At 40.5% G+C, this 16,286-nt stretch overlaps 1 protein-coding gene across 3 annotated transcripts in view; it reads right to left on the reverse strand.

The window, feature by feature from the left end:
• The window catches only part of LOC112256896 (leucine-rich repeat-containing protein 1), a 75,832-nt gene that overhangs the window by 23,533 nt on the left and 36,013 nt on the right, over nucleotides 1–16,286 (reverse strand). Inside the window, exons 3-10 of one of the 3 annotated variants that reach the window (XM_024430455.2) lie at nucleotides 12,777–12,855; nucleotides 10,786–10,875; nucleotides 7,031–7,087; nucleotides 6,427–6,490; nucleotides 5,825–5,899; nucleotides 3,869–4,013; nucleotides 2,978–3,096; nucleotides 2,373–2,456 (exon numbers count right to left, since the gene is read on the reverse strand). In XM_024430455.2, the coding sequence (XP_024286223.1) occupies nucleotides 2,373–2,456; nucleotides 2,978–3,096; nucleotides 3,869–4,013; nucleotides 5,825–5,899; nucleotides 6,427–6,490; nucleotides 7,031–7,087; nucleotides 10,786–10,875; nucleotides 12,777–12,855 (713 nt within the window). The remainder of the gene's footprint in view (nucleotides 1–2,372; nucleotides 2,457–2,977; nucleotides 3,097–3,868; nucleotides 4,014–5,824; nucleotides 5,900–6,426; nucleotides 6,491–7,030; nucleotides 7,088–10,785; nucleotides 10,876–12,776; nucleotides 12,856–16,286) is intronic. The other 2 variants (XM_024430463.2, XM_024430473.2) reach the window with 2 other exon arrangements.

Genomic DNA, 16,286 nt, shown 5'->3' on the forward strand with positions numbered 1-16,286 from the left:
TTGTATGTGTCGAACTGCTTTGCTTTATCTTGGCCAGGTCGCAATTGTAAATGAGAACTTGCTCTCAACTTGCCTATCTGGTTAAATGAAGGTGAAATAAATAAAAAATAAATAAAAAAGGGCATCAGTGTCTGAATAGCGTGATTTGCCAAGGAAAGATACTCTAAGCGCAGCACAATCCAGAAATTTGGCAGTGGCTTCTGATTAAATTCAAATTTTCACAGAACCGCTTGTTGCAATTTTGATGAGGCTCGCTTGTTCAGATATCGGTAAGTGGACTGGAGGCAGGGCATGAAAGGGATAACAAATCCAGTTGTCTGTGTCATCCGTTTCGGGAAAGTACCTGCGTAATTGTGCACCCGACTCACTCAGGTGCTTCGCTAAATCACATTTGACTTTGTCCATAAGCTTGAGTTCATTTGCACACAAAATCATACAGTGATGGAAAGACCTGTGTGTTGTCCTTGTTAATGCAAAATTTTGTCCCGCACATTGAATATAATTGTGGAGAGTCCCTGTAATCCTAGATTCAGATCATTCAGGTGAGAAAAAACATCACCCAGATAGGCCAGTCATGTGAGAAACTCATAATCATGCAAGCGGTCAGACAAGTGAAAATTGGGGTCAGTAAAAAACTTTAAACTCGTCTCTCAATAAAATAAATGTGTCAATACTTTCCCCTGTGATAACCAACGCACTTCTGTATGTTGTGAAAGCGTTACATGGTCGCTGCCCATATTGCAGAGTGCAGAAAATACAGGAGAGTTCAGGGGCCTTGCTTTAACAAAGTTATCCACTGTAGTGTTCAAAATGTCTTTCAAGCTGTCAGGCATTCCCTTGGCAGTAAGAGCCTCTCAATGGATGCTGCAGTGTACTCAAGTGGCGTTGGGAGCAACTGCTTGCACGCACGTTTCCACTCCACCATGTCTCCCTGGCATGGCTTTTGCACCATCAGTACAGATACCAACACATCTTGACCACCAAAGTCCATTTGATGTCACAAAGCTGTCCAATACTTTAAAAAATAAAAAATATCCTCTCCTGTTGTCCTGGTTTCCAGAAGAGGATGTCTTCCTTAATTAACCCCCATAAAAATAACAAACATATACCAGGAGCTGTGCCAGGCCCGCCACATCTGTTGACTCATCCAGCTGTAACGCATAGAATTCACTGGCCTTGTATGCGAAGCAATAATTGTTGCAAAACATCTCCTGTCATGTCACTGATATGTCGTGAAACAGTGTCGTTTGATGAAAGCATTGTCTGTATAGTTTTTTTGCCTTTTCCCCCAGCATTGTCCCAGCCATATCCGGGGCAGCAGGAAGAATGAAGTCCTCCACATTGGTATGGGGCTTGCCTGTCCTAGCCACTCAGCAGCTCACCATGTAAGACACTTCTAGCCCCTTCTTATTAATGGTATCTGTTGCTTTTATATTCGTCTGACTACTTGAAAGTCGTCTTAATTCTCGCACAAAAAAACTTCTGTGGCTTATTCTTCTAATTGGCATTTTTTGTTTCTAAATGAGTGAAGGTTTCATCGAGTTGTGAGATAGTACTTTTCACATAACACACTGTGGCAGAGGAAAGGCACTACTCCCAATATATGTGAACCCCAAATCAATGTAGTTCTCATCCTATTTGCGCCTATTTGTTGGTCCAACGTCCCTGTCTGTTGTTCGGTGCTTTCCCAGGTAAGGGGGCAGTAGCTCTTCGGCTGCATCAGAATCACAATTGTCAGTGTCCATGCTAGCTGGGCTAACAACAAATGTAGAATTACTGATGCTAACATTGGATGTGCTTGTGGAAGCAGAACAACGCGTGTCGTCAACAGGTGCAGGTGTAGTACTGCTGGTATGGACAAGGCCTTACTTGTTTTTAACCATTTATCAGTTTTCAAGCCAACGGAATGAGAAGCAGCTACGTTTGGCTACATACGGACCGTTAGTGGAATTCCCGTGAGAGAGTAACGGTTGATGTGATTGGATGTTAATTATTTGACTAGGCTACCTGTATTTGACATTGTTGTTATTTCGCTTAACACTAGATGGTTTCATTTTAGGCAGTGAAACGAGGCTACTCAGGCGAGAGAGAAAAACTCACCCAAATGTACAGCCATGTGGGAAAATATATATATGGACTGTTTGAAAATAATTACATTTTTTACATTTAAAATATTTAAAAAGTTATTTTGTATGTGAACCACATTTGTATTGGCGTACCTCCGATGGCATTGCGCATACCCGTACCCCAGGTTGGGAATACCTGCACTAGACTATGGACTGTGGTTTCCTGTGAATCATGAAGGACCTACCATTCATCAACAAGTTTCACATTTGCTTCAAATGATTACATGTTGAAAGACTATAGCATACCTCTTTTGGCAATGACGCTAGTCGGTTCCTATCACAGTTGAAGTTGGAAAGTCTCTTTAGTTTACCAATACTTCTTGGCAAACTCTAAAGAGAGAAACAACAATTAAGAAATAATACATTAAACATCTAGAGTTCGCACATACAGTAATCGGTGTAGCAGTGACAGTAGACCGGCTAGTGGCCTGAGCATGGGGATTACCTGCACAGTCCCACTGTGAGGATGACATAAACATATCTGATTGGCTAGTGGTAAAGAGGATAAGTTCCTGGCGCACACTTAGATGTTTTTAGCCTATTAGGAAGTGAAAACTAAGGGCATAATGGAGGTCAAAGGTTACACAATAATAAGAGAATACATCCCCTCAGAAGTAAAAATACAATTTGTTATGCTACAATGTAAGTCACAAGGTCTTTCAAAGGACCAAAGAGGGCAGCCATTAGAGTTGAGTTATATCAAATTAAAGTGTTTGTCGTGGGCTGAAAAAGTCAGCCATGTGTCTTGTGATCTCAATTACATAAAAGAAAAGTAATTGGGTCTTACTTATCAAACCTGCCCTCATAATAATATGTATATATGAGCAAGTATAGCGCAACCACAAACACACCTGTAGCCGATTCTCAGTGAGCACCAGTTCAGTGAGACTCTCACAGTTGCCAATGCTCTCTGGTAGCTGGGCAAGCCGATTCTGGTCTGCTTTCAATATCGACAGTCGCCTTAGTTTTCCTGCAGAGCAAAAAAAAAAAAAAAGTGACATACTTTGATATAGACATATGAGAGTAGTGAGGATAGCATGGCAATCAATATAATTTGTAAAACAAGTTAGTTGATTTGCAACCAACACTAGAGCCTATGGCTAATGAAACAACAGATCAATAAAACATCAAATAATTTTATATGGATTTAATGACTGTCACATTTCATTTTCCATTCATCCAAAGTTACATTGTGCCCTAAGAGGCACATCACCTGTGTTATTAAATCAGTTCAGTTACCAAATGTGGACTCTCTCTTTTGGTAAAAGTACTAAACATTGTTTCATCTGTTCAGATGCCGGTTTATGCTCAGTTTACATTGATGTTGATCCCATCTTTGACCTAATCAGTTTCAGCATGGTCCAATGCATGACATGGTGAAACAAGTGACCAATAACAAACATGTACACAAACACGCATGCATACAAACGCATGAGTGCACACAAATGCACACACACATCGCTCACACATCGCTCACACATCGCTCACACATCGCTCACACATGTATTTTACTATCCTTGTGGGGACCAAAACAATTGATTCCCATTCAAAATTATATTTTCCCCAACCTTGACCTAACCCGAACTTCAACCCCAACCCCTTAACCCCAAGCCTTTTTCCTTGTGGGGACGAGCGAAATGTCCCCACTTGACCGAATTTCTGACTTCTGATCCCCACAAGGATAGTAAAATCACAAACACACACACACACTATTGTCGTGTACAGTGCAGCAGCGTGCTGACCTATGCCCTCTGGCAGAGCATTGATGAGGTTCTGGGACACCAGCAGGTCAGTAAGGGAGACCAGGCCACCCATCTCCTCTGGAAGGTGCTCCAGCTTGTTCTCTGATACATCTAGACACAGGAGGCTTTTCATGCTGCCCATCTCCTACGGGTTGAACACACTTCAATTGTAAATACATTTCACAGTCTGTGTTAGTGACTAACGATAATGGTGCATCTCGTGATTGCATTATATCAACAGAAGTCGCAATATTAATTTAGCCTAAAAAATAGGTGTTAGCCTTTCACTTTTTGGGGAATCAAACCATATATCATGCAAATTCAACTGTAATTGTACCTTTATTTAACTAGTCAGTTAACTTCTTATGGCTGCAGGGGCAGTATTGAGTAGCTTGGATGAAAGGTGCCCAGAGGTGCCCAGAAAACGGCCTGCTCCTCAGTCCCAGATGCTAATATATGTATATTATTAGTACATTCGGATAGAAAACACTCTGAAGTTTCTAAAACTGTGAGTATAACAGAACTCATATGGCAGGCCAAAACCTGAGAAAAAATCCAAACAGGAAGTGGGAAATCTGAGGTTTGTAGTTTTTGAACTCAGCCCTATCGAATACACCGTGGGATATGGTTCAAGTTGCACTTCCTAGGGCTTCCACTAGATGTCAACCATCTTTAGAAACTTGAATGAGGCTTCTACTGTGATGTGGGGCCGGATGAGAGCTCTTTGAGTCAGTGGTCTAGCAGAGAGCCAGGACCTGGTCATGCGCATTTCACATGAAAGCGAACTGCGTTCCATGGCTTTTCTACAGACAATGGAATTCTCTGGTTGGAACGTTATTGAAGATTTATGATAAAAACATCCTAAAGATTGATTCTATACTTAGTTTGAAATGTTTCTACGACCTGCAATATAACTTTTTGAACTTTTCGTCCGACGTTCGGCTGGACCTGCACAAGCATTTGGATTTGTGTACAAAACGCCCTAACAAAAGTAGCTACTTGGACATAATGGACATTATCGAACAAATTAAAAATGTATTGTGGATCTAGGATTCCTGGGAGTGTATTCTGATGAAGATCAAAGGTAAGGGAATATTTATAATGTTATTTCTGATTTCTGACTCCAACATGGCGGATAATTGTATTTTTTTCTGAGCGCCGTTCTCAGATTATTGCATGGTTTGCTTTTTCCGTACAGCTTTTTTGAAATCTGACACAGCGGTTGCAGTAAGGCGAGGTATATCTATAATTCCATGTCTAACACTTGTATTTTCATCAACTTTATGATAATTATTTCTGTCAAATTGATGTGGCTATGCAAAATCACTGGATGTTTTTGGAACTACTGAATGTAACGTGCCAATGTAAACTTAAATAAATATGAACTTTATCAAACAAAACATACATATATTGTGTAACATGAAGTCCTATGAGTGTCATCTGATGAAGATCATCAAAGGTTAGTGATTAATTTTCTCTCTATTTGTGCTTTTTGTGACTCCAATCTTTGGTTTGGTGGTGACCTAACATAATCGTTTGTGGTGCTTTCGCTATTAAGCCTATTTGAAATCGGACACTGTGGTGGGATTAACAACAAGATGATCTTTAAAACGGTATAAAATACATGTATGTTTGAGGAATTTTAATTATGAGATTTGTGGTTTTGAATTTGGAGCCCTGCACTTTCACTGGCTGTTGTCATATCGATCCTGTTAATGGGATTGCAGCCCTAAGAACGGCCTACCCCGGATGACGCTGGGCCAATTGTGCTGCACCCCTATGGGACTCCCAATCACAGCCGGAAGTGATAAAGCCTGGATTCGAACCAGGGACTGTAGTGACGCCGTTTGCACTGAGATGCAGTGCCTTAGACCGCTGCGCCACTCGGGAGACCCATAATATCAAGGCACTTAAAAAATGACAATTATTAGTCTAAATATCTCAGAAAAATCTTACTGCAGGTATTTCAGCCAACTGGTTTCCATCCAGCCACAAGTCCTTTAAGCTGACAAGACATCCTATTGTTTCTGGCTGTGTGGGAGGAAGTATTGGAGGCAAAAGAGAGAGACAGACACAGAGAGAGAGAAAGACACCGAGAAAAGGGAGCGAGAGAGACAGAGACCGAGAAAAAAAGTGTGAGAGAAAGAGAGAAATAGAGACAATTATACACGACTGAGGCAAATGTAAACAAGACTGTGGAATAATTTCAACCCTGTGTAAACTGTCATTCCCTAGCCTTGTCTGGTTTCAGTCACTCTCTCAGGGAGTGTGCCTCCGTCTCAGAGTTACCTTTTTATAAACATCAAACCTGACATTATGTTGTAACAGACTATAACTTAAAAACTCTACGTCCCTGTCACACTACCCCTTCAGGATGATAAGAGGGAGGAATTTCTATCAGTACACCCAATTATGTTTCACATAACAAGAAAAGTGTTCAGTGAGATTTGAGGGCTGCCCATTCTACACATGCGTAGCTATGCAAATTGTTTTCTTCTGTGTGAATGCTATTCCAAGAAATCAACATTTTACTGAGATTCGCAAAGTCAGAAACTCACCAAATTGTAAAGTTCATTGTTCCCTAGGTCAAGTTCTTCAAGTCTGTGAAGTAGCGATAGTGACCTGTGGAATGCACAAGAGGGGTTATAAAGTTTTTTTAAAAGATGACATATAGGCTTTGAAAAAATTAAATAATCATCATACAGTGACGGATTTATATTGTATCTGCTTCTCATTTTCAGTCTGTTTCACTGCTGTTTAATTTGAACCATGTGCGAGTGAAAATGTATTGGCCACATAGGGAGACTGTTGTTGTGCCACATAATAGTCGCGCATTGGCTGAATATAGACCAACAACTCTTTAGAGGGTACACTGCATTCTATATCACCTCTAAAGTCCACACACACACACACACACACACACGTCATCTGAAACACATAAGGCTTCATCTGTGGTCTACCAAATTTGTTACATGCTTGTAATGTAGCCACACAGACGTTACTTCTTACACTTTGTGGAACACTGATGTCTGGGGGGTTGGGAGCAGAGTGAAATAAGAATTTCCATCTTGCATGGACTAATAAAGCAGGCCTATTTGTCTTCTGCCTCCAATTAATTGTTTGCCCTGAAACATACAGTATCTATCCAGGGTAAGTACTTACTCTGGTAAATATGTCAGCAGATTCTCTCTGAGTTCCAGTGATACCAAGTTGGAGAGGCTGTGGAGAGAGGCAAAAGAGGGAGGGCCATTTGGTGTTTGTTATTGTCCCCAAATGATCACGAACAACAGAAAATACAGTAATCATGAGGATTACTGATTGAAGCCATCTAGGACAGAGTCGATGAATTCCAAGAATTGAGGCTTTTAGGAGCACATAATGGCTTGGAGGTAATGTCTTTGTTCCCAAAAGAAAGGAAAATAGTTGTAATTAGTAATCGCAGCAGCGGAGCTATGAAGCTCTGCTGAGAATAAATTATTATGCACAATCTGTAACTAGACGTTTCTTGCCAAGGTATATATTTCTTATTAATTTAACCTTTATTTAACTAGGCAAATATTTGCTTCCAGTCTCAGAAGATATGGCTTGGACATCAGTGGTGAAATATAGGCCTAACTGCATTAGTTAAACGAGGAGCAGAGAAATCTAAAAATCTTGTGGACTGGAAAATTAAAGCCTAAAAATCAATCATGGGTTATTGCGAATCAAATGGCAAAAAGTAAACATGTACACAGTACCAGTCAAAAGTTTGGACACACCTACTCATTCAAGGTTTTTTATTAATGTTTTTACTATTTTTTAAATTGTATAATAATAGTGAAGATATCAAAACTATGAAATAACACATATGGAATCATGTAGTAACCAAAAAAGCGTTGAACAAATCAAAATATATATTTGAGAATCTTCAAAGTAGCCAGCCTTTGCCTTAATGACAGCTTTGCACACTCTTGGTATTCTCTCAACCAGCATCACCTGGAAGGCTTTTTCAACAGTCTTGAAGGAGTTCCCACATATGCTGGACACTTGGTGGCTGCTTTTCCTTGACTCTGCAGTCCAACTCATCCCAAACCATCTCAATTGGGTTGAGGTCGGGTGATTGTGGAAGCCATTGTCATCTGATGCAGCACTCCATCACTCTCCTTCTTGGTCAAATAACCCTTACACAGCCTGGAGGTATTGAGTCATTGTCCTGTTGAAAAACAAATGATAGGCCCACTAAGCTCAAACCAGATGGGATGGCATATCACTGCAGAATGCTGTGGTAGCCATGCTGGTTAACTGTGCCTTGAATTCTAAATAAATCACTGACAGTGTCACAAGCAAAGCCCCCCACACCTCCTCCTCCTTGCTTCACGGTGGCAACCACAAACGCGGAGATCATCCATTCACCTACTCTCCGTCTCACAAAGACACGGAGGTTGGAACCAAAAATCTCAAATTTGGCCTCATCAGACCAAAGGACACATTTCCACCAGTCTAATGTCCATTGCTTGTGTTTCTTGGCCCAAGCAAGTCTCTTTTTCTTATTGATATCCTTTAGTCATGGTTTATTTGCAGCAATTAAACCATGAAGGCCTGATTCAAGCAGTCTCCTCTGTTACTTGAACTCTGTGAAGCATTTATTTGGGCTGCAATATGAGGTGCAGTTAACTCGAATTAAGTTATCCTCCGCAGCAGATGTAACTCTGGTTCTTCCTTTCATGTGGCAGTCCTCATGAGTGCTTGATGGTTTTTGCAACTGCACTTGAAGAAACTTTCAAAGATCTTGAAATTTTCTGGATTGACTGACCTTCATGTCTTAAAGTAATGATGGACTGTCATTTCTCTTTGCTTATTTGAGCTGTTCTTGGCATAATATGGACTTGGTATTTTACCAAATAGGTCTATCTTCTGTATACCTTGTCACAACACAACTGATTGGCTCCAACGCATTAAAGGAAAGAAATTCCACAAATTCACTTTTAACAAGGCACACCTGTTAATTTAAATGCATTCTAGGTGACTACCTCATGAAGCTTGTTGAGAGAATGCCAAGCGTGTACAAAGCTGTCATCAAGGCAAAGAGTGGCTACTTTGAAGAATCTCAAATATCTAAAATATATTTTGATTTGTCTGACATGTTTTTGGTTACTACATGATTCAAAATGTGTTATTTCATAGTTTATGTCTTCACTATTATTCTATAATATAGAAAATAGTAAAAATAGAAATAAACCCTTGAATGAGTAGGTGTCTCCAACCTTTTGACTGGTACTGTATGTAAATGTAATTTCATTTTTTTCGGCAAAAATTTCAAGAAAGCTGTTTTTGCTTTGTAATTATGGGGTATTGTCTGTAGATTGATGAGGGGAAAGAACAGTTGAATCAATTTTAGAATAAGGCTGTAACGTGGAAAAAGTCAAGGGGTAGCTCCACCCTCCCCTCTCTGAAGTTACAGGCAAGTATGGGTCAAATGTCCCATCCCCTTCGAAATTTTGAAAGATGCAGAACTGTGATTTGTTCAAATGATCAGTGATGAAAAAAACTGCACATCGGAACAAAGTTCCTCCTTAGTCGCATCCCACAGTCTGTTGACAGACACTACGATACCATTTATGTTACGTGCGTCTGTCCACGAGAGATTAACGAGAGATTAACAGAGGTGTAGAAAATAGTTTTTTTCCCCTACAAATCCATTAAGCCTACACCATTTGGGTGACAGCATTTCAGCCCTCCACAGCTAGACGAGCGAGTGAGTGAATGGATGAACAATCAATATCTGGCCTAATACTGTGCATTTATGCACGAGTAGGTCTGTCTTCTCACATCTTCACCAACTGTCACAGAGCTCTTACTAGGTCACCATGGTAACTCAGATCAACACAGCTTTAATATGACTTAATCGAGCACAATAAGTAACATTACTCAGTCTATAATCTAGACCTACTTATCACAGAGAGAAACACAGCTGAATCATTCTGCAAAACACCATATTTACATTAACCATGTAAAGTTATGCTACATACAGTAATCCCTAATTTACAGAAACATGTCAAGTCAAAACAGAGGCCTATTTAGTTTTACACTAGTTCAATTTTTTCAAGTGTTCCTTCAAAATCTGTTGCTGCATTGTGCATAACACAAAAGGGGCCTGTCAACGAGTACAGAACGATATACGGCCGGTGAGTGTTGGAGGCGTCATATAATATTAGTGCCTCATCTGATGATGATAAATCCTAGTAGGAGCCTAAAGAGAGATTATGACTGTAGCTGCTGTCTGTAGTCAACATACAGTCTACTGCATGATAACTGTATGATCTATTATTCAGTTATTTGAAGAGAGAGAGAGGGCTGGCATTCTTTTGCAAGTGAAACGTAAACAAACTTGGCAGGCTGGAGGAAATTACACAGGAAATTTCAGGGTCGCTGGGGATAGAGGGGGACAGGAAAGAAGCAGAACTTACTGATACAAGGGTAGTTGTAAGTTATTATGCCATAAATCAAATAACACCATGAAATTATACCCTGGATCATCATGAAACTACCAAAAGATATTACACAGTAACATAGCAGTATTTATTAAAATAGATCGTCATGGAAACACACACAGCTCCAAACCACGTCCATTGAAGGAGGGTGTGAGTGTCAGCAACTTCCAAAAATGTCAGTTACAGACAATTTGTAGTCACAGTATGTCATTACATTGTTCAGAACTTAAAAACAGGAAGCAGTTTCATAACCACCTGTGACTAAGAAAAATGACCGACAGTAGCATACAATTTCTTACTCATTCTTTTTATGTTCAAAGTCACAGACCATGTGAACATCAAAAGCACATAAGTGAGAACTAAATTCCAAACCATTAAACACGTTTCTGTATGACAGGACTATGAAACAAATTATTTATTTTTTTAATGCCAGAAAGAAGCACTTACTTTCCAATGTTTTCGGGAAGAGCCTGCAACGAAATGTCATTGATGGAAAGGCATGTTAAATTCTGAAGCTCTGGAAAACTCTCAGGCAATCTGCAAAAACAAGAGGAATTCAAATCAAAATCTTTGCAGCTGAAATAAATGGTGGCAGATTCCTGAAAAATCAATGGATCCAACTGTATATATAGGCAATACGAATACTATAAAATATACTATAAAGCTAATACAGGCTGACTACTTTCCTCTCTGACAGGAAAGTTTAAACTAACTTTTTCTTTCCATTTGATGACAGTGCATTTGTAAAGTATTCACACCCCTTCACTTTTTGTTACGTTACAGCCTTATTCTAAAATGGATTTTTTTTAAAAATGTAATGTAATCTACACACAATACCCCATAACGACAAAGCGAAAACAGGTTTTTAGAAATTATAAATACCTCATTTACATACATTTTCAGACACTTTGCTATGAAATTTGAAATTGAGCTCAGGTCCATCCTGTTTCTATTGACCATCCTTGAGATGTTTCTCCTTCTACTTATGGTAAATTCAATTAGTTGGACATGAAAGGCACACATCTGTCTATATAAAGGTCCCACAGTTGAGAGAGCATGTCAGAGCAAAAACCATGCCATGAGGTCAAAGGAATTGCCCGTAGAGCTCCGAGACAGGATTATGTCGAAGCAAAGATCTGGGGAAGGGTCACCAAGAACACAGTGGCCTCCATTCTTAAATGGAAGAAGTTTGGAACCACCAAGACTCTTCCTAGAGCTGGCCGCCTGGCCAAACTGAACAATCAGGGGAGAAGGGACTTGGTCAGGGAGGTGACCAAGAACCTGATGGTGACTCTGACAGAGTTCCACCATGGAGATGGGAGAACCTTCCAGAAGAACAACCATCTCTGCAGCACTCCACCAATCAGGCAAAGAATGGGAGAAACTCCCCGAATACAGGTGTGCCAAGCTTGTAGAGTCATACCCAAGAAGAGTCTAAGCTGTAATCACTGCCAAAGGTGCTTCAACAAAGTACTGAGTAAAGGGTCTGAATAGCTATGTAAATCTGATTGAATTGTTATATATAACAATTAGACTATAGATACATTTCAAATGCACTGTATAGTTTTAAGCCTTTATGACACGATTCCCTTCTATCTAACATGGTCACCCAGAGACAATCTCAGACACACAATGATTCTGTCAGTGTGGGAGTGTGAAAGGTTTGTAATGCCGTACCACATTACAATCCAAAGAACAACGCTTAACCATATGATATCATCTGCAGGTCAGAGCACTACATATTCCCTTCCCCGACTGAGTAGCTGTAAAGCCAGGGGTACTCAACTCTTACCCTACGAGGTCCAGAGCCTACTGGTTTTTCTGTTCTACTTGGTAATTCATTGCACACACTTGGTGTCCCAGGTCTAAATGAGTCCCTGATTACAGGGGAACTATGTAAAAATGCAGTGGAACTGGCTTTGAGGTCCAGAGTTGAGTTTGAGAGATCTAGGCTGTTTACTAGGTAGGCAAATTGCACATCCCAGGGCATGGCCAGTCCCAAACTGAACCATATGGCATTGTGACGGCCTCCACTAGGATGCAAACTATACAGACCTCACCATGAGACAGCTGACAGGCAAACTGGAGCAAAAAATGTCCCATACAATATTCATTAGTATAAATTACCTGTTAAATACAGATCTAATACTGTAGTTCTTCAATGTCATCAACAAAATTGTCACTAAAACGGGTCCATTGAACAGCAGTTAGAGCAAAAAAGAAATCCTGTCTGAAAATACCTTTATAAAAGTTACGCCATTTTCCTCTCAATATAGCTTGTTTTCTGCTTGTTTTTGAACGACTCCTTCTCTAGTTGTCAATTTCCAAGATATAACTTACTACAGTGCTGCTACACTACTGTGTTGCTACGATATGTTTGTTTTGTTCACTCCCATTTAATAAACATTTATGCCGACATGAATTCAAAGATCAGTTACCTTGTTAATGGGTTTCCACTAAAGTCTGCTACTTGGAGAGCTTTACAGTTAGAAATGCTCTCTGGAATTTCCATGATGTCTATATGGGGGATGAAAAGAAATACATGTTAGGTACATCTTGATCAACACACACTGTCCATTTATATTTTCCAACGTGGCTATGCATTTGGGTGAGGTTTTTTTCCTCGCCCGAGTAGCCTCGTTTCACTGCCAAAAATGAAATTAAACCATTTAGAGTTCAGCGAAATAACATTACAATGTCAAATACAGGTAGCATAGTCAAATAATTATCATCCAATCACAACCGTTACTCTTGCAGGAATTCCACTGACGGTCCGTATGTAGCCAAACGTAGCTGCTGCTCATGTTGGTATCTGTACTGGCGCAAACGCCATGACAGGGAGAAATAGTGGAGTGGTAACAAGCGTGCAAGCAGTTGCTCCCAACGCCACTTGGGTACACTGCAGCATCCACCGAGAAGCTCTTGCTGCCAAGGGAATGCCTGACAGACGACCATGTAATGCTTTTACAACATACAAAAGTGCATTGGTTAACAAGGGGCAAAGTATTGACACTTTTTTTGAATAGAGACGAGTTTAAAGTTCTTTGTACTGACCATAATTTTCTCTTGTCTGACCATTTGCATGATGACGAGTTTCTCACACGACTGGCATCTGGGTGATGTTTTTTCTCGCCTGAATGATCTCAATCTAGGATTACAGGGACTCTCCGCAAGTATATTCAATGCGCGGGACAAAATTGAGGCTTTGATTGAGAAGTTGGAGCTCTTCTCTGTCTGCATTAACAAGGACAACACACAGGTCTTTCCATCACTATGATTTTTTTTGTGTGCAAATGAACTCAAGCTTACGGACAATGTCAAATTGTAAAAACCTGATTGAGTTGGGTGCAAAATTACGCAGGTACAGTGAGGGGGAAAAAGTATTTGATCCCCTGCTGATTTAGTACGTTTGTCCACTGACAAAGAAATGATCAGTCTATAATATCCAGAAAAACGCATGTCAAAAATGTTATAAATTGATTTGCATTTTAATGGAGGGAAATAAGTATTTGACCCCCTCTCAATCAGAAAGATTTCTGGCTCCCAGGTGTCTTTCATACAGGTAATGAGCTGAGATTAGGAGCACACTCTTAAGGGGAGCGCTCCTAATCTCAGTTTCTTACCTGTATAAAAGACACCTGTCCACAGAAGCAATCAATCAATCAGATTCCAAACTCTCCACCATGGCCAAGACCAATGAAGTCTCCAAGGATGTCAGGGACAAGATTGTAGATCTACACATGGCTGGAATGGGCTACAAGACCATTGCCAAGCAGCTTGGTGAGAAGGTGACAACAGTTGGTGTGATTATTCGCAAATGGAAGAAACACAAAAGAACTGTCACTCTCCCCTGTCCTGGGGTCCATGCAAGATCTCACCTCGTGGAGTTGCAATGATAATGAGAACGGTGAGGAATCAGCCCAGAACTACAAAGGAGGATCTTGTCAATTATCTCAAGGCAGCCGGGACCATAGTCATCAAGAAAACAATTGGTAACACACTACGTCGTGAAGGACTGAAATCCTGCAGCACCGCAAGGTCCCCCTGCTCAAGAAAGCACATGTACATGCCCATCTGAAGTTTGCCAATGAACATCTGAATGATTCAGAGGACAACTGGGTGAAAGTGTTGTGGTCAGATGAGACCAAAATGGAGCGCTTTGGCATCAACTCAACTTGCCGTGTTTGGAGGAGGAGGAGGAATGCTGCCTTTGACCCCAAGAAACCATCCCCACCGTCAAACATGGAGGTGGAAACATTATTCTTTGGGGGTGTTTTTCTGCTAAGGGGACAGGACAACTTCACCGCATCAAAAGGGACGATGGATGGGGCCATGTACCGTCAAATCTTGGGTGAAAACCTCCTTCCTTCAGCCAGGGTATTGAAAATGGGTAGTGGATGGGTATTCCAGCATGACAATGACCCAAAACACACGGCCAATGTAACAAAGGATTGGCTCAAGAAGAAGCACATTAAGGTCCTGGAGTGGCCTAGCCAGTCTCCAGACCTTAATCCCAAAGAAAATCTGTGGAGGGAGCTGAAGGTTCGAGTTGCCAAACGTCACCCTCGAAACCTTAATGACTTGGAGAAGATCTGCAAAGAGGAGTGGGACAAAATCCCTCCTGAGATGTGTGCAAACCTGGTGGCCAACTACAAGAAACATCTGACCTCTGATTGCCAACAGGGGTTTTGCCACCAAGTACTAAGTCATGTTTTGCAGAGGGGTCAAATACATATTTCCCTCATTAAAATGCTAATCAATATATAACATTTTTGACATGCGTTTTTATGGATTTTTGTGTTGATAGTCTCTCACTGTTCAAATAAATCTACCATTAAAATTACAGACTGATCATTTCTTTGTCAGTGGGCAAACGTACAAAATCAGCAGGGGATCAAATACTTTTCCCCCTCACTGTACTTTCCTGAAACAGATGACACAAACAACTGGATTTGTTATCCCTTTTATGCCCTGCCTCCAGTCCACTTACCGATATCTGAACAAGAGAGCATCATCAAAATTGCAACAAGTGGTTCTGTGAAAGTTGAATTTAATCAGAAACCACTGCCAGATTTCTGGATTGGGCTGCGCTCAGAGTATCTTTCCTTGGCAAATCGCGCTATTCAGACACTGATGCCCTTTGCAACCACGTACCTATGTGAGAGTGAATTTGTAACCCTCACTAGCATGAACACTAAATACAGGCACAAACTGTGTGTGGAAAATTATTTAAGACAGACTCTCTCCAATACAACCCAACATTGCAGATTTATGTGCATCCTTTCAAGCACGCCCTGCTCATTAACCTGTGGTGAGTTATTCGCAATTTTCAATTAACAAATAAGGTTTTATATGCAAGATGGTTAAATAAAGAGCAAAATTATTGATTAGAATGATATTATTTGTGCCCTGGTCCTACAAGAGCTCTTTGTCACTTCCCACGTTGTGAAAAAAAACACATTTATTAAACGTAAGAATGAGTGTATCATATAGTGTGTGTGGGCAGGCTTACAATGATGGCAAACAAACATTTGAGAGTCGGCCGACGCTGGTGCTAGAGGGGGTACGCAGCTGGAGGTTGAATGTTCGAAGGGGTACGGGACTATAAAAAGTTTGGGAACCACTGGTATCGAGTATCAAACATTGGACATAAAATGAAGACAAGCTTTCTTGACCAAACTATAAAATCATTAACTATGACATCCCTCAATCAAGATTACAAAATAGTTCAGAAAGTCCATCCAACTAGACATTACACTAAAAGCTACTGATCCAGACAATGTAAACAGATAAAACATAAAGGAGAACGGTCTATGTCTATTTAAAATAATTTGAATCGCCACTAAATTATCATGGTTGTTGCGCCAAACATGGAGAGTTGCATGTGATTTGGTCCTGCTGGGAAGCATTCTGGATTTGGTCCTGCTAGGAAGCTCTGTGTTGGCAGC

This window comes from Oncorhynchus tshawytscha, linkage group LG01, assembly GCF_018296145.1.
Source record: "Oncorhynchus tshawytscha isolate Ot180627B linkage group LG01, Otsh_v2.0, whole genome shotgun sequence".
NCBI lineage: Eukaryota > Metazoa > Chordata > Actinopteri > Salmoniformes > Salmonidae > Oncorhynchus > Oncorhynchus tshawytscha.